At 44.0% G+C, this 24,853-nt stretch overlaps 1 protein-coding gene across 4 annotated transcripts in view; it reads left to right on the top strand.

Annotated features, from left to right (window-relative positions):
- Positions 1–24,853, top strand: part of MEIS1 (Meis homeobox 1) — a 93,774-nt gene that overhangs the window by 57,124 nt on the left and 11,797 nt on the right. For all 4 annotated transcript variants that reach the window (XM_085218764.1, XM_085218763.1, XM_085218766.1 and 1 more), the window contains one exon: positions 15,850–15,926. In XM_085218764.1, coding sequence (XP_085074890.1) covers positions 15,850–15,926 — 77 coding nt within the window. The remainder of the gene's footprint in view (positions 1–15,849; positions 15,927–24,853) is intronic.

Here is a 24,853-nt window from a genome sequence, read left to right as displayed (position 1 = left end):
AGGTTTGCTGGGGGAAAAAACGGATTATTACCCTGGCAAGTTGGCTCAAAGCTTCTTCATTTATTTGTAAACAGAATATTTAGTGACCGCATAGGAAGTAGCTGTAATCACCAGCTCGTAAAGAAACCACAGCAGAGCTTTTGGATTTTTACAGAGTGCTCATGTAAAATTTAAGCTGGGAGGCAGAATCCCTGTTAATGTAATTAGGATCTAATTTACCACCCTTTGCACACAGATGTAATAATGTCTAGATATTTATTCTATCTTTAAGCACATTACATATACCTCAGTGCAGCAGTTACTGAACAGAAACAGGTGTGAGCACTTTCCGGATTCATTTTTACACTGTAAACACGCAGCGATTTAAGAGGAAATATTTACCAAAAAATGAGGGGAAAGAATGTCTGCAAATGAGGCAGTAATGGACAGTTGCCCTTTATGTACTGATGGATTTCTCAATGGTTAAGTAAATTAAAGCAAATGCTAGAAAAATCAATAGGCTTGCAGAGTCTTGGTTGTGCCTCATAGACTTCAGGACAGAATGACAGATGTGGTGCATATGACCCATTTAAGTATTAATGCTTGGGAAATTGCCTCTGTGTGCAAGGTTATAGGCCTCGAAATATTGTTAGATTAAATTACAGACAATAATATTTTTAAGGATATACGGAATTTATATGTTTCAGTTTAGTTGCTCTTAGGCGTTACATTGGCTTTAGAAGATGCGTTGCACGCTTGTTTCCCTGGAACAGTAAATCAGATTTTTTAAAATGTTCGAGCACTGAACTTTCAAGCTCTTCGCTTGCAGCTGAGGAGTGGCAAGTGTGTGGCGTGCTGTGTCTGCTTGAGAATAGCCAGGGAATGCATGAGAGCACTGGCAAACGTAGCACAGAAGCCAGTCTAAATGGAATCCCATTAAAAGATGGCTTTCCAGCGCTGAGATGGTGTGTGCAAGCCATCTTGCTGTCCTCCAGTGGTGGCGGCAGGGTGGCAGAGCACGGAGGCAGCAGCCATGGCACTGTGGGCAGTGGGCTGCAGCCACACACTGGAAGCAGACAGCCTGGTGTGCCCTGCCGCTGCCGGCCTCATCACTCTGTATCTCTCCCTTCCTCACTTTCCTCTGCCTTTTCCCCAAAACACACAAAGAGGAGTGAAACAAAGGCTCTCTGTTGTGCAGCGATGCCTGGCTGGCCGCGGCCGTCACGGCAGGCCGGTGATTACTTTGGGGCCTGTGCAGGAGGGAGGCTGGTCCTGCAGGCTGCCAGGCCGGGCCGAGTGGTGACAGCAGTTTGTCACTTGCCCACATCCAGCCTCATTGCTATGGTGACAACGCATCACGGGGACCGCCGGGCAGAGTCCTCACAGGCTGCTTGAGCTCATGGCCCTCGGCGGCACAGTGGTGCCAAATCTCTGCTGACAGGAGCAATGCACATCGCTCCCAGCACCAGCTTTGGTGACTTCTTGCCTTAGTGACAAATATCATCCTTACCTGTTCATTTTGATGTCCCTCACTGGCCTCCTTGATTTATTTGGTGTTGCACAAGCTGAAATGTTTTCACCTGGAGCCCAGCGCTTATTTGCATGGTGGCTGTGGTCTGTGATGTTGTAGGTTTTGCTGTATCCTTACCTTGTCAGCCTGGCTGTCACCCTGGATGATTAGGAAGAGATATGCTGGCTTTATAACCATCATTTTGCAGTGTTCATATTCGTATTTTAAGGCTGCAAATTCATTTTCTGATTTAGCAGCAAATGGCAGCTCAGAAAGAAGCAGTCTTGGCCAAAACACACTGCTACATTTCTGCGTCTAAAAGTTCACTTTTTTAGAAACTTCTATTACATTTATTCCCTTTGAGCAGATTGATTTTTTTTTTTTTTCCTCCTCCCTGTGATGCCGAAGTACATTTGGCAGTAATCAGTTTATTCTTATTAGAAGCCTCGGTAAAATGCATAGTTGCTGAGTCAATTCGCTCCCTTTACTTCCCTATTGAGCATTAGTGTGTCCCAGTCTCCACCCCTTACAGGGAAACCATCATCAATTATAGGGCTGACAGGAGCCTGGGATTCAGTGAAACTCCTTGGGGTTATTCATCTTGCACCAAAAAACCTGGCACTCAGCAGCATTCATCACTTCCCCCTACCTAAAATGATGGAGTAAACGGCGGGGTGAATCGTCAGAGGGAAAAAGGGAGGAAATGAGTTTGCATATGTTAGAGGCAACTTTGGACTTGAGTAGAAGGAGAAATAGTACCACCAGCTGAATTTGCTCTGGTTTGATCCCATGGTGCGTGTATTTACTCCACACACTCCAAATCCCCTCTGGCGGGAAATATTTCAAAGCGGGATCCTCATCCTTAAATTTGATACGGCAAACATTTTTTCTCCAAAACCTCCAGAAATAGAAAAGCACAAAAACACTGCTTTGTTACAGACATCCCCACTCCAAAGGAAACAAAGCAAACCCAACCCAACCAGCCAAGTGAATCCAAACAACGAAACCTCAAACTTTGTACAATTATATCAATTTTCAAAGTTATCTTGAGAAAATAAGGGTCTGTGCTTCCCTTCACCCCCAAAATGTAATGCAACCGCGATAAGGCAGGAGAAATTCCCCGGGCCATCCACCTGGGTTGTTTTTGCACCGGTGCTGTGGTGAGATGGTTGTCTAAATAAACAGAGATTACATGGAGGGCTTTATCTCAAAGCTGGCACCGGTTATCGCGCCGCTTCCTCCCACTCCCTCCCTCTGATTGTGGGTTGTATAAGAAGACTTAGCAAGCATAACTTACAGCTGATAACCTTTGAATGTTAGTTCAAGGAAGCTGTGCCATAGTAACAAAAATCACGCAAATGCTATTGCAGCCTATTGGAATGAGTAGTGATTTGACCGTAACGCTGATTTAGGTGAAATACTCACTTAACTTTTTGCTCCAAGAACCTGATTTGAATTTGGCCTCTGCAGAAGCGATTGATAACTTTAATATTTGAACAGTAGTGAAAGATGTCTGAAATGAGCTTGTGTTTGCTCTTCAAGCCATCTCTCTACTAGGGGTGTTATTTTTAATTTTATTCGTTGAAGGAAAACTGTGATGTGTCACTTGGACAAGTAGCGTCAACCTTAATGCTGATCCTTAATGGGGGTCAGTTGAGCTTGATGCAGCCACCGTTGCTGTTTGGGCTTGGTAAATGATACCTGAGAGCAGGTGTAAAAATTGGAAAGAGAGTTGATGGTCCTCCATAAAAGCAAAGAAGCTGCCGTGCTGTGGTTGAGAGCAAGCATGGAATCCCAGATGCTGCCCTTTGTGATTGTATCTTGGTGTAACGATGGCAGGGGTGATATGCAATGGAGAGGAGGATAATGGTGTGTGGGGTCTTGGCAACATGCTCTCCAAAAAAAAAAAAAAAAAGAAGAAGAAGAAGAAGAAAGGAGGGAAAGGAGGGGGAAGGCGTCCACTCATACCGCAAGGCAATGTCACCACGATGTTGGGCAGCCAGCTCACAGCAACTGGGGAGTGCGGGCATTTCTGCCCTTGTCGCTTGCATTACCGTGGCGCCACGCATTGCAGTTATACAATGCATAAAAGCGAGGGTTATTTCTAGGACAGATAATTGAACATTAATACTCGTTGACATTGTCGTAGGAATGATATGTCAACCTGACAGGGCCTATGTGCTTACATCTGCTGATCGGCCGCAGATGAGGGGATGTGTGGCAGCTCAGACCCGGGGCCTTGCTGCCGCCCAGCCAGGGAAGATCCAGCCATTAGTCATAAGCTGCCATTGTGGTCTGCCATGCTGAAACACTGCATCCTTAGAGCTGCACTGGCATGAGTGACGTGGTTGCCTGAAACAACTGGTTCCAGTCTACCTAGATAAAAATAATGGGGAAAAAAAAAAAAAAAAAAGGCAGAATAGCTGAGTTCCTCTGAATGGTTGAAAGCATGATCAAGTTTGATGAGGTGTTTCTGATTAATTCCATCTTAGGAATTAACTGGCATAAAAATGGTAGCAAAACTGGCATCTTTTTAATATATATATATTTTTATCCTTTTCTTCCTCTTCTGGATGTCAGCAGATCCTTCAAGGCTCTAGATAAAGTAGTCACATTGCAATCGCACTCTTATCCCCTCCTGGCCAAAACCTTACGAACGGTGCCTTTTAGTATCGTTTTATAATAAGTCTTCAGAGAACTAATGCCTTTGTCACAGTATTTCTGTAGCCACACTTCGCTGCAGAAGTAACTGTGCAGGAAACAAGCAGCAGACAGAAAACAATTACGGGGTCTCTGACACTGGAGTCAGTTCTACTTTCTTAAAATAGGGCTAAACATTATGTTTGTAATGTCTCACGTAGAGTTTGGCTCTGCATAAAATGCTATAAAATAGGGCCCTTGAGAACATCCATTATCACATTTTGGTTAACATCACAGATTTTAAAAGTCCCAGTTGCACTGAGGCCATGAAATAAGGCTTTCATCTGTAAAGATCTAGTTTCTCTTTGTTATTAAAATAAATGAAGCCATTAAACAAAATATATGCATATAATAGTCAAGTTCATCATTTTGTATCATCAAAATGATAAATTCTACTTTTTTTTTTTTCTAATTGGAGTAGTCATCTTAGAAAGGTTCATGTATAAAACAAGATCAAATGTTCTTACTCAGTCTTTCTTACTTTATGACTTGTTAGTGCTGACATTTTTTTGGTCTTTGGCTACTTTCATTTAGATCTTTGTTCAGAAAGAGAGGGAAGCAGAGAGGGTGTTTTTGAGCTTGGTATTGAAATGTGAATTAATTAATTGTTATTATCCTCGTGAATTATTAATGGCCGTCATATCATAAACATGCTGGAAGTGACATGCTATCTAAATGCTTTTGCTTCTAAATACGTTGGCTGTTTCTTTTATGGTAGTATCTGTGCAGGCATCTGCATATGCTGGATGTGTCTAGGAGAGCAGGGAGATGGAGATGCTCTGGCTAAGGATGGGATGGCTGCTCACTTCTCATAGCTGATTTCTCTCGCTTTGGAATAGCACCTTCCAAAATCCATTACTCTGTCTTCAGCCATTCATCCATCATCCTGCAGAAGAACTCAGTGATGTCTGGAGGTTTGTGGACCAGGGCTTGTCCCCCTGCACTGGATGTGGAGAGCCCCAGGAAGAACCTTGCCCCATGAGCTTTCCCACTTACATGCAAAGTCAATCCCAGCCCTCAGTGAGGGAGGATATGGCTTGGTTTTGTCAGGGCTTTGAAAACCACATGGAATTTAGCAGAGAGTTGCACTGATGTTGGAGGAGAAAAGGTTGGGTTTGATGCAGAGCCATTGTGATCCAAAAGGTTGCCAAAAGGGGGAAAATCATATCCTGGAGACCATTCAAGCCTTTTAAATGACATTTTTATAAAGAAAGGAATTAACATATGGTGAACTTGTGAATAAATGCATGTTAATTTAGGGTTAAATATAGAGATTTGTGGAAGAATCAGGATGTGTTTTTTTTCCTGGCTCTCAGAAGCTCCATATTCCACCTTTTTGTTGCGGTCCTTGCGTGCATAAAGATCATCCTGGAAGCACACGCCTGTTTTAGTCTTAAATTCATTAGCATTTAGTGCTGGGTTTCTTTGCTAAGTAGGGTAAATAATTAATGAGAGCTGTTTTCTTTTGGAGACTTCTTAATTCATCTCTCAAAGTTAAATTTTAGTCCAGGCTGGTCAGGAAGCCTGTGTTTCTGCTCAATTCTGCACCCTGAAGTCAGTCAAAGAGATTTCACACGCTGAGTTTGTGTGGATAAATGAATTCTCTCGTCAGAAAGCAGAATTGCTTAGTCAAGTTTACAGAGTTAAGGCTTGGCCAGTTTATTCATGTATGTAATCTTACTGAACGCGGGCCATTTTAACAGAAGGGAACTCATTAGATCTAAGGAATGATGAAGATAATTTATGAAGGACTTTCATGTTAAAGGTAAAACTAATGGAGAATGAACTTAACAGAAATGTAGAAGCTCGGATGAATTAAATGGGAGAGCCTGAAATAGCTCGCTCTGTGTTGGAAGTGAAGCCCTGCTCTAGCACAGGTAAATTGCATTTGAATTTCATCCTCAGATCTGTATGCGCTCCTATTTGGCAGATGTTGAATTGATAATGCCCGTGTGTTAAAGAATTCTGATTGTTTCTTTTGCCACCTTTGCAGCTTATGAAAATGCAAGTAGACCTTCCTAATGAATATTAATAAGAGCGATGGCTGGATAACACATAAGCCCGTGGCTCTTTGGAGCTCGGATGGGGTAGTTGGAGAATTCTTGTGGCTGGGAATTTACATGCTTTTAAAGAATAAACTTCTCAAATGCTTTTATATTCTCTTTTAAAAGCTGATGTTTGTTAACAGCAGCATGCTCACACTGCGTGGTCTTTTTTTTCCCTCTTTCTCTCTCTAGACACATAGTGAGATTATTACTACAGATGAGATCTCTGTGTATTTTAAAACAAGGCAGTTTATTAGATAAGGAGTGCAAAGTGCCCCATCTCTTAAATTTACCTTCAGTCAGTGGTTACCTGTATCAACAGAAATGGTTTATTTTATTTTACTTATTGTTGCTTTTCACATGTGCCATTCTCCCACACAGCTGCGATAGTTATTAGAAAGATAGGGAAATGACACTGATGAATTGTGGATACCCAGAATCCAAAGTACCACTCGTGCTGTTCATTAATAGGGCAGCTCATTAGGCCATCTCAGAGCCCTCACACATGGGCTCTGCTAGAGCAGTCCTTTCTGGGCCTCAGGTTTGCTCACTGGTGGAAGTCAACACTGCTGACCCTTCACCTGATGCCATAGATCCCACTGATCTGTTACTTTCCCTCTCCCAAGGTGCAAAACCAAGGTGTCTTTTTCTTTAAGCAGTTGAAAATGATAATTTGAGCGATTCAAACCTCACCCCTATAGTAAGGACCCATGCCTGTCTTCTGTGTGGCTGTGCAGGCAGAGCTGTTTTACAAAGCTGTAGTTTGGGGCACTTCCCTGTGCTTGGGAGTGATGCATTGCAAGGGGATTTGTATACGTTCAAGGTGTGGTGATGCTCTTTGAGGATTTCATTTAGATTCAGTAATTAAGATACCCATCCTCATTGCTGGACAGATAAGTAATAATGACTCTGAGTTCACTTTGCAAATGAGCTTTTGATTCAGAAACTTTGAAATGTGAAAAAAAAAAAAACAAAAAACAGTTTTTAAAAGAGAAGCACATTGATGCAATACATTTCCCCTTTTGCAAAAGGGCTTTTCTTTCCCTTCCCTTGTCATGACAAAAAGGCTTATTTTTTTTTTTTTTTTTAAGCCAATATAACAAGAGAAGAGAGAAGAGGGGGGGAGAGTCATTAAAATGCAGTTCGTTCAATTATGCCCCGTTATTTGTCATCTTTATGGCTTTCCTATAGTTTTCATGGCACCTTTAATAGTTCGCCTGGTCAGGGAAGGTGAGCTGGAATGTGCACACACTTGGCTGCTGCTGTGAGTGCCGCCGAGCTGTGCTCCAATCCCCGTCCCTGCAGATTTTAATGTCCCCGCAGACTGCTGGCAGCCTGCTTCCAGCTGTGGCAGGCATGATGCAGTGAATTGCTTTTGAATGTTCTTTACTCAAATAGGCAGTAATTACAAGCTTAAAGAGGTTTAGTGGTCCAGTAAACTACATAATCACCCCTGAATTAGCCTGGGCTCATCAGTTGCAGTCCAGCAACCTCAAGACTGCTGTTTGTATGCAGGCTTGATCACGTAGCAACCTGAGCAGCAGGTGTGGAACAGCAAGAATCCCCCATAAACACAACTGTCTACTGGGGACAATGATCTCTAATGAGATGAGGCTACAGCATCGCTGTAATTTAAGTGGGAAAATTAGCGCTGGAGAATGTGCACTACTTCCAAGAGTCTCTGCATCTTCTGAGAGCAGTGTTGTTTCTCTGGCTTTTTTTTTTTTTTTTTTTTCCCCTGCTTCCTCCTGGATCTTTAAATGCATCTTTTTTTTATGAAGAACACATTGTGTTTTTGCTTATAAGTTGCACGGGCTTTATTCTTTTACAAGGATACGTTGTGAATATTTAATGGTAGACGGGGCGTTTGTTCAAGGACTTTCCATGCCAACAAAGCAGCGTTGTGAAATAGCAGCTTTATCTTTTTATTTCTTTCCTCGGTGTTTTGTGTGTTTGTTTGTTTGTTTGTTTGTTCTAAATAGAAAATGTTTTAATGTGAAATGACCCTTGTGTTGGTATTGGAGATGGGCACCTCAATGTGGTGGGTGCCGTCAGTTTTCTTTGCATGTCTGCTTGGTCCCTCCAAGAGGAGCTGTGGCCCAGCTCAGGGTGGTGGCTCCCCAAGTTGCTTGGTTTCTTCATGACATGGATGCTGTCTCCATCGGGATCCTCCCTGCAGCTCCTGCTCCATCCTAAAGCTAAAGGCTGCTGTTAGGGACCTTGCCCCATTGCCTCAGCCACTCCAGGATGCAGTGGGAATGTTTTTGTCCCCTGCTTGAAGAGCGAACCTGTGAAATACCAAAGGCAGCCTGAGAAGGACTGAATGCACAAATCAAAGCTTTAGGTGGAGCTCTGTGGGATTACACTCTCTGATGCTGCAGTTTAGCAGAGATTGCGGAATTATTTCTGAGCCCACCTGTTTAGAAAGTCATTTAAGGTAGATAAGGACAGTGACTTATTGCTGAGAACAGGCTTCTGATCAGGACGTATTTACCTGAGCTAATCTGTTGTGGGCTGGCTCTGACAACAACAGGAGCACGTTGATGGAGTTGCTGGCAGCTCCCCTTCCCCCAGCTCAACAACCCACCAGGAGCGGTGCTGCCTGAACTGAAAACTTTCATTTGCAGGGTGGGAATTTAGCCCTAATGTGTTTGGAAGTCTGAGGGTGCGTTTCCTCAGTTACTTCAGTGTCACTTGGACGTAATATTTCACTGCTTTCGGTCGTGCGCTGCGCTGAAGACAGTTTTGCTGCTCTTATTCTTGCAGTTCTTATTTTAATTACCTTGTCCTTGGTTATTTTTAGACTGTGGTACAGTAATAAGGTAATAATAAAGAAAAACAGGGCAGAGAATGGGGAAATGCATTGGCCATGTCCCATTATCACAAATTGTCTTGACACTAGAGCAAAAAATCACCGCTTCAGCTTATTAAGAGAAGTCGATGTGTGTGTGTGCAAGCACTGCATTTGTGTTTCTGCCTGAGCATATGTCCAGGCACTACAGGAATGTTTAGCATGGGGAAGTCTCTGCTCAGTTGCCCTGGTATGGCGGGGGAGTGCTCCAGCCGAGGGCTGGTATGTGCTAAGCAGGCTCCAAGCACTGAGGTCTATCAGTGTCTCCAAAAGGAAATAGCAGGGAGCACCGCTGCTTGGCCTGGCTGAAACTGAGCTGGAAAAGGCAGCGGGGAATGATACATGGTATGGAAGGAATAATATTATAGCAGCCAGGGGATGGATTAGGTCAGTTAAAAGGTTTTTCCATTTTCTGACTTCTGTAATATCCTGTGCAAGGGATGATCTGAACTTTTTTTTCCTTAATGAGTGCTCACGTTATGAAAAATGTGATGGGGCCACCAGAGAAGTGTTGGCAGCGCATCCCAACCCATACCATGCCTCTCCACTGGCCTTGGAGAGGATATTTATGTTAGCAAATGCCAAAACTTGTTCACAGACAACTCTTGCAAGAACATTATTTACAAAAGGAGAAATGGGAAGTAAGGAAAGCACAGAGCTTTCCTTTCCCCCCAGCATGACTCCTTCGTTAAAGTGTCACTGTTGTCCATGCCTCCTTTCCCTTCTCCAGCCCCCGCTAATGAAAACCCCCACCTCCCACCTCCCTGCCTGCAAACCAAACACAGTCCTGTTTGATCAGCTCGCACCGTGGGCACACATTTGGATGTTCAAACTTCGGGAGCCTGACTCTGTTCTTGCAGCACGCGCTTTCCTTAGGAGACCCTGATTCTGCCTCCTTTTATTTACAGTGTGGTTGTTGATGCCACCTGCAAAACCTTTTGCAAGGGGAGCACCGGGGCGCATCCCAGAGCCCATCGGGTAGGAAGTGCTCATGCAGAAGCTGTGCCGCAACGCATGGCTCCACTGTAGCAGCAGAGGGCTGCAGCATCGTGTCACATTGCAAGTTTTTATGCATTTTTAACTTTACAAGGCTGAGCGTGCCTGTTGGTTTTGTGTTTGCAGTTAGCAGTTCAATAGCTCTGGCAGCACCAGGATTTAGTAGCAGTAATGCTATGAAAATCTCGCTGCAGGGATATTAGGCTGTTATAATAAGTTGAGGAAATATTTTCTTTTGGGAGAGGAAAAGGCTGGCTTTGTCTGTAGTGGGACAGTGTCGTATGGAGCGCGTTTTCCTGCTGGGCTGAAAAAGCAACGTGGAGTTTTAAATGCCAGAGCCAGCACGCACTTCAGCAGCATTATCAAGCTGACTCACCGTTCTCAGCCAAGGAAAGGACTGTGCAAACTTTGCAGAGGGGTTTTTCTTCCTCACCTCATAGATGCATTCCTAATAAGACAACTTCCTGCTCACTGCTCAGTATTTCCTCTGGCGTGCGAGCCAGTCCCCTGTGATAAACAGAAGCAAGTTTTCAGCTTCCGAGTTGAATTTTTTTTTTTTTCCCTAGCAGCTCACCTCAGCTCGGCAACTTCTTGTAGCTGGAATATAAGGGAGGTCCCAGAGCCTGTCCGTGAACTGACCCACACGACGTGCAGCACAGGCAGCGTGCTGTACATGTTCTGTATCGCTGCCCCTACATACATAGTGGCAAGGGAAGAAAGCAGGTTGAAGCCCCGTGACTTCCCCAAGTGCGATCCAAACATTTCTGGCTGCTGGCAAAGGCAGGAACCCCCGTTATTCTTTGTGAGTGCTGTGTGTGTGAGGATCCAGGGCTCAACTGCTAGAAATTCAAGCTATGTTCTTAGGCTACACCATGCACCGCTTTTGTGATGCAAATGGCAGGCACAAAGTGTCCCTTTGATAATGTGCAGTCAGGAGACAAAAAAGCATTCACTGAAATAGTCAAACTAATTCATAAAGCCAAGAGACAATAGGCACACATTATGGATATATAAAAAAAAATTATAGTAGATCAGTTTGATTGCGAGCAATGTAAACAGTTGAAATGTAAACCGGGGAAGGTGGGGGGCAGTGCTGACTCTGTGCATGGGCAAGGCAAGGATCTGGAGTTCCGTGTCAGGCGACTGGCAGTTTATGCTTATGCTGAGTTAGATGCAGGCTGAGTTAGGCAAGCTGATAACATCATCACAGTGTTATTTTCCTTTGGCACTGAGGCTAGCAAGGGGTTAATAGAGGCTCTGGAGAGCTTAGGTTTGGGGGCTTAGTTTCTCTCCCATCACACTCCAGGGTTTAGCTCAAGGTCAGCTGGCGTTGGAGCATTAAGCCGAGCTCAGGAGGAGGCAGAGGGCTGGAGGAAGGGGATGAAAGAACTTCCGAAGCCGCCCTCCGACACATCCAGCCAAGCGGCAGCGCCGCCGCGATAAGGGCTATGCTGGAGCCCTGCCACCACCCCTCCTGTAGGGCAGGTCCTCCCCTTTGCTGCAACCATTGGGATGTGCCAGTACAGTGGGCAAGTCAGAGAGGCAGAGCATGCTCCTGGTGCCTGATGACCAGCATGGGGAAGATAAAGCGCTGTCCTGGCATCCAACATGGGCAGTCCGGTGTGGAAGACTGGATGAAAGCAGTGCGTTTGGACAAGGAGTGTCATTAAGATAGGAGCTTGGATGCGTTCCATCTGTACGTGCTGTAGACTTTATCCACTGGCCGTAGTCAAAGGTGGTTTAAAAAAAAAAAGAAAAAGAGATCTTATTGTTTGTTTTGCTAAAAGTGATCTTGGCTGCATTAAAAAAGGGCTTTTATTAAGGCTGCTGCTCTCTAAATACCATTCATAAAATGGTGAAGGGAGAATATGATGGAAAGTTGGGTTTTTCTCCCTGTCACTTTGATTTCTTTGTTACAGCTAAAACGACTGCTCTGACTCATATTTTGCATAGTTATTTTTACCTTTTCAAATGTTCCCTAACTGTTCGTATTACCCTGGGCAAATCCCCCCGGGATAATTTTCATTTGCATGCAGACTTTGATGGTGTTATTAAGCAATCACTTCTGTACTAAGTCATTATTAAAAGTAATACCACAGAGCCTCAAAAACACATTAATGGTGCCAAACAATCCGCATTTCAGTGCTAGATTTATGGTAAGGGAAAAGCACTAGGTCTCCTACTGCTAGGTGGATGTTGCTCTGTAATGCTGTAGCAGCATTACCAAGTCCAAAAGAACAGCATTATAAGAAAATATCCAAGCTGGGCTCGGAGGTCATTTGCTCTCAGCCTTATTCTTTCAAAATGCTGTATTTTGCTTTCTACTTTTTAAATAAAAAATTCCTTTTGGATTTGCCCCTTTCCCTGGCAAGAGCATGCCTGCAGCCCCCTAGCAGCCCAGGCTGGGCTGGTTGTGGAAGGAGGCTCAGCCCTCCCTACGTAATCACCCTTTTATGGCTTTCCCCCACTCTGGAGGTGTTAATGCAGATCAAATGGAAAACACTCCAGCAGGAGCATTAGAGCTACTTGCACTGCCCCGCGCACGGTCCCCATCGTTAATTCTTATTGTGAGACCTACAGGTAATTCTGTTTGCTCTCCTAATGCATTGCAGCTCTCCCGGTGGTCCGGTGTATCTTTTCTCGAATTCCCATCTTGATCAATTGTTTGCAAATAATTAAGCTTTCAGGAGATAATGGCAGGAGCTAATGTACACAACAAAGTGAAGGTCTCAAGTCACTGTTTATCGAACAGTGGTACAATTTGCTTTGATATCCCAAAGTGGTCTGAGTGGTAGGTGTACTTGCCAATGGGAACCAGGGCATTGGTTTTAGGTGCACATTTCCACACACGTATATATTTATATATTTATATATATGCAGAAACAAGGACAAGGGGGAATGGTTTTAAACTAAGACAGGGGAGGTTTAGGTTAAATATTAGGAGGAAGTTTTTCACCCAGAGGGTGGTGAGGCACTGGAACAGGTTGCCCAAGGAGGTTGTGGATGCCCCATCCCTGGAGGCATTCAAGGCCAGGCTGGATGTGGCTCTGGGCAGCGACCCTGCACATAGCAGGGGATTGAAACGAGATGATCGTTGTGGTCCTTTTCAACCCAGGCCATTCTATGAGCCTATGAAATATATGGTACATTTATATGTAAATATATAGTTAAAGACCTACCTACCGTACGTCTTTAAACAAACCATTACAAAGCTTTAGGAAAGCGCCTGTTGTTGCTGCCTGGGTGAAATAAGGATCAGCACAAACAGTTTGGATTGAATTTCCTATTTCTTCAGAAAATGGCAGTTCTCAGGGTTTCCCCTTTTCTCTCCACTGCAGTGTGCCGTCTGCCTTTGCCTGTAGCCCAGGCCTTCCTCGCCCCGTGGGTGGGAATGCAACAAGGCTTTGAATGTTTTTTTAGCAACCTAGCCTGTGGCGTGCTGATTCTTTGTTAAGTCATTTTTATTTTTTAGCCTACAAAGGAACAACTGGTACGATCTGCAGAAGGCTTATATAATAAGGATGCCCAGTGCTGAAGATATTTTAGACACACGGGGTCGGAGATGAAAAGCCTGCCGCTTTGGGAACCTTTAGCTAAGAAGGATTAGCAACACAGAGTTGTAGCTGTCATGTGATTCTGGCAATTATTGATTTTTATTAAATTAAAAGTTTGTGCTGTGCTAAGCTATGAAAAAAAAATTAATCAGATGACCTTAAGCACACCACAATTTAAGGAATTTGAGACTTTTAAAGCAATTATTTTGACAGTGACTGTATTATTCTGATAGCTAATTTTATCCAGTCTTGTCTATTTGGAAAAAAGTCCAGAACAATTGAAAATTGCTTAATGGAGACAGGGTTCTCCATTCCAATAGCTAGAGGCTGTCTAGTAATTATTGCTTGCTGCATGAAATTAGACACAGTTTGTTCAATTACTTAAAATTAGATCACATGTAAGGTGGCAAAGCGAAATAAGAAAAAGGAATGATTTTGTCCTCACTTGATGGCAAAGCAATGAAATGGGAAGCAAGCTATAAAGATGAAAATGTTGCAGATCTTCTCTGTAGTGTGTTGGGTTTTTTTTGTTTTTTTTTTTGAAGGGAAGCAAAATGTTGTGCTCAGATAGATAGACATAAGTCAAGGAGAGCTGTTTGTTGGCGGTGCATATGAGGAAGACTATAAAATTCATGCTGTATTTTTGTATGTGGAAAATGCAAATTATTCATGAAAAGAAATAACCCTCCACCTCTCCCCCCCTTCCCTGTTTCCTCCACCTCGCATTTCTGGAGCTCTTTCACATCCATACACGAAATATGGGGAGTAGGTTACAGATGTGCAGGTTATCTGTGGGCTGACTGTCAGGAAGCCTTATTTGTAGAGGGAGTGAGAGCTCCCTGCCAGTTTCGGCAGCACAAGTGTATCTTCAGGAGCTGGTGGGCATGGTGGTGGGTTTTGGAATGGGCTCAGTGGGCAATGGGATGCTACAGCAAAAATCCATATTTGGTAAAGCGAAGTAATTCAGCCATACAACATAGCCATTAGATATCAGATTATGCTGGTTACAAGAGTGTATTAAATCTGCTAAATAGTTATGGCACCAATAAGATTGCTGAATTTTACAAGGTTTGAAATTCTTACGCTTTACAAGGTTTCAGTTTACATCTCTTGCAATATTATGCTGAAGAATAGGTCCGAAAAATATGGGACTGTGTGTGTGTGTGTAACAGCAAATGTTTTGTGACAAACAGCTGCTATATGCCATGTTCAGGTGGGTCTGAGCAGTTTTCCCAAATGCTCTTACCGAAATGTAATGGGGTGCCTTGCAGTGGCCCTGACCCAGTGCCCATTGGCATGCCCAAGCTGGGAGCGTTTGAACTTCTGAGCCATGGCTTCTCCTGGGAAGTGCTACATTTGTGATGCTTGGCCATTTCCTCATGGGCCAAAAATACTTTTAGAAGGAGGGAAAACACAGACATAATATCACTAGTGTCATTCTAGATTCAAGCTTGGATGTGGTTTCCGCTGTTGATTTATTAAGCAATCTGTATTCACGCAGAAGCAATTTTTCTGAGAAAGCAATCAAGTTCTCACAAGAAACTTAACTTATGATTTAATTTTAACATTATCTGCAATTAAAGCAGTATTTGTTTTCTGTCTCTTAGGATTAGTGCAGCACAGCTATGTTAATGTTGGGCAAAAATGTGCTGAGCACTGACCTTGCGTTGGCCTGCGTTCAAAATGCAGGCATTTGTTTATGTTCAGGATGCTGATCTTATTTGCAAATTATTTTGGGCACTGGCGAGATTTGTCTGTGCAATCTCAGAAATCACCAATGCGTTTTGGTTTCAGAGAGAAGTGCTGGATCACATTCTTTGTTGTTCTGTGCAATATAGAAGGGAAAAAAAAAAACAAAAACAAAAACAAGATTTGTCTCTAATCGCTCATTGGAGACAAGTGCAAAAACTTCCAGCTAAGGCAACAAATATTCTCTGGAGTATCAAGGTACTTCCAGTATCCTGAGCAGTCATTTCTCCACTTCACTAATCTTTATAATTGGCTTGTCTTTTACTGCCATTAATTAAGTGATGTAGTAGCCCATTAATAATTATAAAAGAGTGACACACCTCAGCATTTTCACCTTTCGGTAATAGATGTCACACACTTCTGCTTTTTTGGGTTTGTGGGGTTTTTTTAAATAAAAAGTAGACCTAAAAAAAAAAAAAAAAAAGCATTGTTTTAAATGTATATATTTATTTTGGTGTCTTATAGCACCCCTACCCTTCAGAAGAACAGAAAAAGCAGTTGGCACAAGACACAGGGCTCACTATACTTCAAGTGAACAATTGGTAAGTAACTTTGCTTGGTGTTTTCATGTGGCTGCTTGCACCCCTGGCCGACCCTTGGCATTTTGGAGCACACCTTTATTGCGTCTGCTCCCACATTGTGTTGATACAGAAGGGATGGTGCGGGACAAGTGGTTTCGGGTAAGGGGACATGGAGGTTTGCTGCTGCGGAACACAAGTAGGAGTTTCCGGCCCTTTGCTTTCTCAGTGATTTTGGTGAATTTGGGTCCTGGTCCTCTTGAACAGACAGCCCCATCCATTCTGAGAAGTTGTTGAGTGGTTTGGTGAAAAAATGGGCAAGAATGGTTTGGTGAAAAAATGGGCTCTGCTTCTGCAGACCGTGTTGTTATTTTGTGATGCTGTCAAGTGTTGGGTTGTTTTTTTTTTTTCATTATTTTTTAATGCTGTTGGTGGGTTTTTCTTTTTGACTGACACCATTATACCCATTTCTTGTTTTGTTTAAAAAGTCTGGTTCTGTTAGGTTGAACAAACTTTGGGGACAGCTGTGCTCTTTCTTGCTGAAGTACCACGTGGGGCAGTTGTGTTTGTTGGTTCTGGCTGAGGCTTGCTGGAGCCCCTGGCTTGCTGGGGGTAGTGCTTGTTCGAGATATCCTTGCTGGATCTGCAGTGGGTTTTGAGCTGCTGGCTGTCTGAGATGTGGTGAAGGCCCCCAGAGAAAATTACTCTTGATTTAAATGTGAAAACACAACGGCGAGCCCTTAAAGAACTTTGATTTATTATCCTTTGTTACTGCATCCAAATTCAGGTTTCTCCCACTGTCTCAGAACAAGTGTCATACTGGAAGTGTATTGCAATCTAATGCCTTGTAAAACTAAGTGTATCTAATTAATTGTCCTAATATTTTCAGATTAGTGTTTATGATGGGAAACCTTATCCTCTTTGAAGTAATACCCAGAAAATGGCCAAGGCGGACTGCAAGCCTGCTGGGGAAAAGGGAGGGAGGAATGCCAGTTTGCAGACAAAAGTACTTTTTCCGTTCAATAAGTGTCAGAGATTAATATTACTGAAGCTCTGATTACATGGCCTAATCCATTTTAGTGAATAAATTTGGTCTTGATGTCCATTGCACCTACATTAACAAACCCTCCTCAGTCAGAGAGAGTGGGAGCCTATGGGAGAGATTTCAGATATATTAAACCCCATTACAGAAAATGTAATTTCTGTCAATATAATCCCGTGTATTCTTCAATTTAGTACTTTGGAGATAACAAGCTACTTACAATATATTTGCCTTTGGAGGATTAATTTACAAAGTGCACTATCTGGGAGACGCAGGCGGGCTCACATAAGCATGGCTTGTAAGGGTTATCAATTTCCGTGACCCCACAGCAGCCCTGGGAGATCAATTTTCTGAAGTCCTTTAAGACACTGAATAAAGGGAAACACCAAATACTTCATCTATGCCAAGTAGGCTTCCAAGATACCTTAAAACGAAGGAATAAAAGGAACTAAACGTAACATACATGTTATAAGTAAACTCAAATGGCAATGCTTTGGCTCAGCCAGGAAGAATTAGCGTTTGGTTCAGCTTTATGTCCCTCAGCTGTTGTCCAGCCGATACCTTGGTTGACAGGGCTGTTCTTGAAGGTCTACCCAGTGTAGAAGCTGGCTGTGTTTGCAGGACCGTACTGAAGGGCAGGGTGGAGCGGGTGTGTGTTGCATGGGAGGGCCCTGGAGCAGGTTCTACCAGATGCCCGTCATTTTCCTTTCATCCTGGTGTAAGCAAAAGTAGCCCAGGGGCAGAGCTTCTATGGCTGTCACAGGGAGGCTGGGGCAGCCCCAGAGAGGTCTGGGAGCTGCACTCAGAGTCACCCATTGGGTGAGCACTGGAGGGCTGAGGTTGCAGGTGGGTGCGGAGGCAGAGCTAGACGTGCCATGGGGAATGGGGGGGGCAAGGGTCCTGCGTGGGCACCAAGCTCTGTGTAGGGTGGGCCAAAGGAAGTGCTTGTGATGAACTCGGGGTGCACTGAACTAAAGCCAGGGGAATTTCTCCTGAGTGACTTCCTCGGGTGGATTTCAGTACCCATCTCATCTCTCATTTGAGGAGTTTTATTTTGGCTTTGTGTCAGATGTCAGATGTCTTTTTATAAGTTCCTTATGTACAAGGAAAGAAAAAAAAAAATAAAAGTAGGTCAAAATACATTATAACTGAAGTCTTGCGGATGTAGGGCAGGCTTCCTCTGCTCAAGCTTGTTTGGTAATTCTGCCATGGTGTTACAATTGTATAAATTATTGAGAGAATTCCCCTTCCCTCTCCAGCCCTGTGAAGATATAACACTGCAGAGCTGGTCAGGGCTTTTTGGTCGCGGGTGCTGAATGAAGATGCTGAGATGCAATAAGCCAGCCCCTGCTCTTGCTGGGGTGCTGAAGAGCAAGGAAGGCTGTGGGGCGGAAGCTGAGCGTGCAGATTGCACACTCACTTGCTAAAGAGCTAGCCATGGGGTGTGCTATGGGAACACGCTCCCACCCTTCCCTTGAATATGTTCCCATATAACGCAGCATGCATGAGAATAAATCCTTTTCACCATTTTTTTTTTTTTTGCTGCAGGGAAAAGCCAGGGCACCACTGCTGGTTTAGCTCTGCCTTTATTCTTTGGACTCTTAAGTATTTCAGCCATGACTTTAAAAAATTTTGCCTCCCTCCTTAGATTCTTCCAAACTTGTTAACACACATGTACATTTTTGTATTAATGATGAGTCATTGTAAATCACTGTTGCAGAGATTAAATGAAATGCTGAAGGGCAGGCTGGGTGCAGATCAGTCATAAATTATTGGCAGCAACACAGCATGTGGGAATACATGAAATGTGCATGAAAAACATAAACTCATGTCTGGTAGCATGGTCGTTAGCCCAGACTGGGAATGCTGGATTTTCTGGATGGAATTATAAGTTTGCCACAGAGAAGCCAGTGAAGAGAGCATTTGTTTTCCGCAGATTGAAAGCATTTGAACCATTTTTTTTTTTTGTCATATTTTGAATGCCTTTGCAGTACGGGCTCGTTGCATACTTTGGTTCTGGGCTGTAACGAAAAAATGGTGCTTTTCACATAGGGGCTGCCCGGTGCTCACACTCGAGGGCTGATGCACACAACTCCCATTGATGGTGGGGAGTGCAGGAATGGGGTGATGATGTGAGACGTGCCGTAAAACGTACCGGAGTAGGGCACGTCTTTGAAACATCACTTTACCTTTTTTCTTGTGTGTTCTTTCTTTCTCTTAAGCTGTGGAATAATCCACATGGAGGATTTTCAGGTGGGAAAACAGCCTCAGTGAGACATCCTTCTCCTCGATTTGTTGGACGCTTAACCCTGAGCAGTGTGGGCTTGCAAGCACAGCAGTGGGAGTGGGAAGGGGCACCGGTGTGGGCTGACAGCCTTGCACAAAGGGACGTGGCAGGGACCTGGTGAGGGTCAGGTTAATAAGGTGCTTTTCCCCTGTGATTAAAAACCACTGTGCGGGGATTGAAATATCCAGGAGGTGTGATACAATCACTTATTGCCTCAGCTGAGAACCAGTCAGGCTAATATTGAACAATCCATACAGCTTCCTTGCTTGTTGCATCCCAGCTGAACCTCCTCTTGTTAAGCACTAATGGCAAATAATTACTCCAAGCAGAGAGGGCAATTCTCATCAAGGGCTGTGTGAGATGTTTAGGGGTTGTTTGTGTTTTGTGAAGGTCTAGGTACGCAGATAAATTATATTAGTATATACATAAATATAAATGTGTACATAAAAATATTTGAAGTGTATTAGTATAATAACGTGCCTGCATATCTGTGTATTTGCATGCCTTTTTATGACTCTCTTCACAGACGTGCATAGAGCTGCGTTAAAATGATTTTTATATATATGCGGTGTATGTAGATGTGTGTGCACAATGTGTGCATATACGTATAGACAAATATATGGAATTTGCACATTTGTAAAGCTCCGAAGTGAGGGAATACAAGCCTTTCACTGGGTACTTCCATTCTGCTTCTTCCAAAATCCCCTTTGTGCTATCTAGGGCACAGACCAGACAATGACGGAGGAGTTAGTCAATATTTTATCTTACCCTCATTCTTCAGCACTTCATTTGCTGAGCTGTATTCAAAGCGTGCCTGAAGATGGAATTGATAATTGCTGATGGGCTTTTCTCATGGCACTTCCCACTGCAGTACCCGGCTACTCCGCTGACCTGTATGTGTGTGCACCAGGTCTGTGGAGTGCAGGAGTTTACAGTTCCTTGCAAAGAAGAAGGGTAGTATTGTCTGGGTGTGCAGGTGAGGAAGTGAGCCTCAGGGAGGTTCAGCTCCAGCACATCCACTTATTTTGGGAGGGTTAGGGACAAAGATGATTCAAGGTGATGGCATGTTGTCTGCATTCAAGGCCCAACAACCGCTGAGTTCATGGAAACTCCAAGTTTTTAGTGCCTTGGCGCCCTACATGTCCAAGCTCCAGCACTGGGCATGGAAGAGAGCTGCAATAGGCTGTGACTGCTGCTGAAAAGTGAGGTTGCAATGATTTACTCGGCAGCTCCCAAACAATCCAAGGCAGCAGCAGATCTGAGAGTCCTGTTCTCCAGTGCAGCATTCCACTGCTCCAGCCAGGGCTGCTCTTATTTTCTTGCCATTCACTGCCTTATTTGTTCAATTTTGACCATGTTTGGTTCCCGTAGAGATCAATTTTTTCTACATGCTACTGATTTGTTCTCATAACAGATCCATCGTGGTGGTGATTGAGGCTTTGCAAGCTGGTGACCGGACTGCTTGCTAGGGTGCAAGCAGCTCTAGCAATACAGTTTCCTACCTCTTGAGTTCTTGATTTTATGACTTTGGCTTCTTTAAATGTCATTTTTGTGTGTAATTTCCGAGGCTAGCAAAAAAAAAAAAAAAAAAAAAAACCCAAATCCAACAAACCAACCAAAACACACTGGAAAAATTGATCAAATAATGTAAATTTCCCTAATCTCATTCTTGGAGACATCCGAAGTTATTTTTGCTGAAACTTTATATGGGAAAGAAAAGCAAATAAAAATAATGATAAAAATCTAATGCTGATGGAGGGAGATGCAGCTGGGGTAGATGCAGATGAGGGGGATGCAGCCCCCAGGCTTTGAGGCCGGGCATTTAGCGTTGACATCAGCTTTGCTCGGTTCCTTCACTGAGGGCGAAACTCACCCCGAGCGAAAGGCCAGCACATGACCGGCGCACCACTTTAGTCCCACTTAAGCACTATTTTTAGGGTGTAAGGGGGGGAGGAGGCCTGCAGGAGGGCACAGCTAAAGCAGGTGCTGGTCCTGGACGCTGGGTGGATTTCCAAGCCCGGTGCCGACCCAATCTCGGAACACGACAGGCAGGCATGGAGCTTTCTGTGCAGCCCTGCAGAACGACCTGCACACAGGGGTTTTGGTTAAAGGAGGGTGAAATGCACGCTTGTGTTCAGATTTATCTATCACTGCTTTTGTTGCAGTAAACAGATTAAACGAGAAAAGGTCAAGATGCAATTTGAATCTGTGTAATAACATAACAAATACTTTTCTCAGTAATCAGATACAGTAACTGCAAGTACTTATTTACTTGTAAATGTTGAAACATTCGCAAATTAGCCTCTCAACTTCAGCAATACAAACTTAATCAGAGACCTCGGATTTTGGAAACCATTCTGCTTTTCTCCTTTCTGTAATTTGAGGATATGTTTACAGATGTCATTTAAGCACCGTTTCTTTACTGAGAATACACATAAAAGCCAGAGAGATGGAAGTAAGAGAGGGATCTGTGTTTCAGGTTTGAAGAACACACAGTGTTTGTTATTCCAAAGCAAAACAAGACGGTGGGTGTTTGCCACGTGAAAGTCACTGCCCGCCCCACTCCCCCCCCCCCAGGAAACACTTTGCAAGCCCAAGAAAAACATTAGAGAAGGATCTTGCTGGGTGAATTGTTGCACCACTTGAGCAATTCGGAATATGTGTGGTAAATTAGCTGTTCTAAGCGTACCATGTGCTGGGCTTTTAAAGCAGATTTTTACATTTATGTTTTCACTAAGTCTTAGCTAATTGTTACGCCTTTCACCTTGAATGCCAATTGTAGTAATAATATTACATCTGTAGTCTGTTTCTCTGTTCTTAAATTACAGCAATCAGGAATACTCACTAGGTAAAATACTGTACAGTTACTCATAAGAAAATATTGAAATCAGAGGAAAAATGTTTAGCTTGCATATTGCCTTAGACAGCCCTGGAGAGCTGCCAGCCAAGCAAGGTATTATTAGAAAAGCCGAGCAAATAGCTTGCAGGGGGAAGAGCTGTGAATCCAGAGCCATCGGGTGCTGTCACGTCACCAGGTTTAGATGCATGCTGGGTTTGTCAGTGTGTTTCAGCTTGATGAAGCCATGTAAAAATGCAGTGCGGTGCTATGAGCATGCGGAGTGTCGTTCCAGTGAGCAGGTATAGGGAGTCTGGGCACAAAGGAGTGTTTTCTTGTGAAGGGCAGGTACTTAGAGTGGGGAGATAAAAGGAGTTTTGGAAGAAGTGCTGCCCTTCTCCTCCAGGATCTCAGCCCCCAAGCTGCTTGCTCAGCCCATCCTGCAGCCCAAAGGGGGCTTGAGCTGCCCCAAAACCCACTGCTATGCTGTCCAGGGGCACTGGGAATGTTCATCCCTTGAGCATCCTTTGCCATCCCCGGTGCCAGGCTGGGCAGAACCAGGCGAGGAAATGCTGCAGAATAATTTTGCACAAGCTAACGAACTTATTAATACCAACCTGACCATTCCACAACTACAATAAATGGTGTTGGAAACATTTGCAGGTGCATGGCAGTGCAGAAGATTTCTTTTTTGAGTGAGAGAAAGGTCAGTTCCCATGGCAGAATGCTGTTCCCATGCAGATGCAATTGAGCTGCTGCTGTGTGACCAAAGGCACCCGGTGCTTTAGGAGTTAATGTGCAGCAAAATTCATTTTTTCCCTTAGGCTTTCCATCCTCTTCCGTGGTGATTTTGTACCTGACAAACTTTTTAGTCAGTGCATTAATATTCTGTAACAAATGTGCTGTCAGGTGTCACAGAGATAAGATTAAAAGACACTGTGCAAACATTCTCCGGTTGCTCTTTTCTCCGCTCCTGCACTGGCTGTGCAGGGCAGGATCAGGGTAGGGATCAGAAGTCTTTGTTTGCTGTTTTTTAAAAGGCTGAGATTCAGGTGTGCACTCCTTGGGAACGGGAGCCGGGCTTGGAAGAGCAGCCAGGATGCTGGTGTGTGGTGGAAGCACCACGCTGCAATCCGAGGGCTCTGGCTGGCTTCTGAGAATGGGACTTGGGGCTCAGCTCCTCTTAGATAGCTCCATCAGAAAAAATAGTCTCAGTATCCGAGAAATAGAAAGAGGGAGACAGAGAGAAGGAGAGAGCAATGGATTGCCATTTCTTTGCAAGTCAGGTTTTGGTCTGTTCTTTCAAATCTACCTGAAGTGTTTTTAAGGATAGTTTGCCTTTCTGGTATGTTGTGCTTGCACAGACCTGATCTCCACCTATTTTGTGTCAACAGTGGCTGAGGCTGGCGTGCAGCATTAAGCACTGTGCACGCTGGGAAAGTGCCCTCAGAGACCCCCTCTCTCACTTACATCATGGGCTAGCTTCAGGCTGCACCTGCTTGAAACAAACTGTGCTTCTGAGTGGTTGAAAAGTCAGCCTGAAATATTAAAAATGGGGCAAATGTTGCCTCCTTGTTGGATAAAACAATTTTCCCTGCTCAAAAATGAAATGCAGCCAGAGGCGCAGGCAGGGGAAACCCTCAAATGATGCCGTGTGATGGAGGTATGGCTGGTTCTAGTGGCATTAAAGCTAACGAAGCTTCCGTGTGTTCTTGTCCTTTTTCGAAGAAAAGAAAAGAAAAGAAAGAGCAGCAGATACTATGGAAGGAATACATGACTTCCACAGACTTCAATGAAATCTAGGTCATGTAACAGTTTCATGGGTTATTATTTGTTTTTTTTTCTGCCCAGGCACTGTAGTCTTTATGGCTTTTTTGGCTAATGATAAAATGAGGTATCATTTGCTCCTTTTCAGCTCAAGCTTATCCCAGAGGTGTGCAGCTCGTCACTGGTTTATAAGCATGGTTTGTACTCCTTAGTTCGTCCCATCTGGGAACTGAGCTTTACATGTCCTGTGGCCTTAAAAATTCCTTTTGTCTTTGACATTCCTCTGACCTCCCCGTGCGTGTTTTGTTTTCATTGCTTTTCGTGGATGTCTTTTCTCCTTCCCCAAATAAAATACCATCAGGAGTAGGATTATAGGCAAAATGAATTACTTCACTTAATGGGAAATCATGTTTAGGTAAAGCAGATCACAAAGTAGGTGATTAGTAGCGGTTGGACAACGATTTTGATGTGGGATGTCTTGGGGGGAATTCATCCAGAAGAAGTGTGTGGTTGTTTTTCCGGTTGGCTGTGATTCAGAGTTGTGTCCTTTGTGGTTTCAGCCAAAAAAAAAAAAATCATTTCAAACGAGTTCCCCAGGTGCCCACATCACACACAGCACACCAACATGTGCGTGTTTGTTGTCTCAGCCATGGTAGGGAGGGCCCGACCGCAGGAATTAAGAGCTTCCGCCATCCACCCCGAGCTGCTGCCTCAAGGTATAGACCAGAGCATACCAAAGCCGATCTCGTGTGCGAGTTGCAGGTCCCACAGATAGGTTATTTAGATCCTCACCTCTTTGGTGAGCTGCTTATTGGTGACCCTTGTTGGCTTTACCTTACTCCGCAGGCTGGAAGGAGCTGGTAATGGAGTGCCCATTTGTGGGCTGGAGGACCACAAATAGCTTCCAGCTCTGGTGCCATACCCGTTGTAGGTAGGGATGAGTGGGGAAAAAAGCTGGCTTTACACTGCTCCAAGTTTGATGCATAGGAACCTGAGAGCTCAAAGGAGGTGTTTAGACC

This window comes from Meleagris gallopavo, chromosome 2, assembly GCF_905368555.1.
Source record: "Meleagris gallopavo chromosome 2, MGAL_WU_HG_1.1, whole genome shotgun sequence".
Classification (NCBI taxonomy): Eukaryota; Metazoa; Chordata; class Aves; order Galliformes; family Phasianidae; genus Meleagris; species Meleagris gallopavo.
The sequence above is the reverse complement of the archived record's forward strand: the minus strand, read 5'-3'. Positions and strand labels throughout refer to the sequence as shown.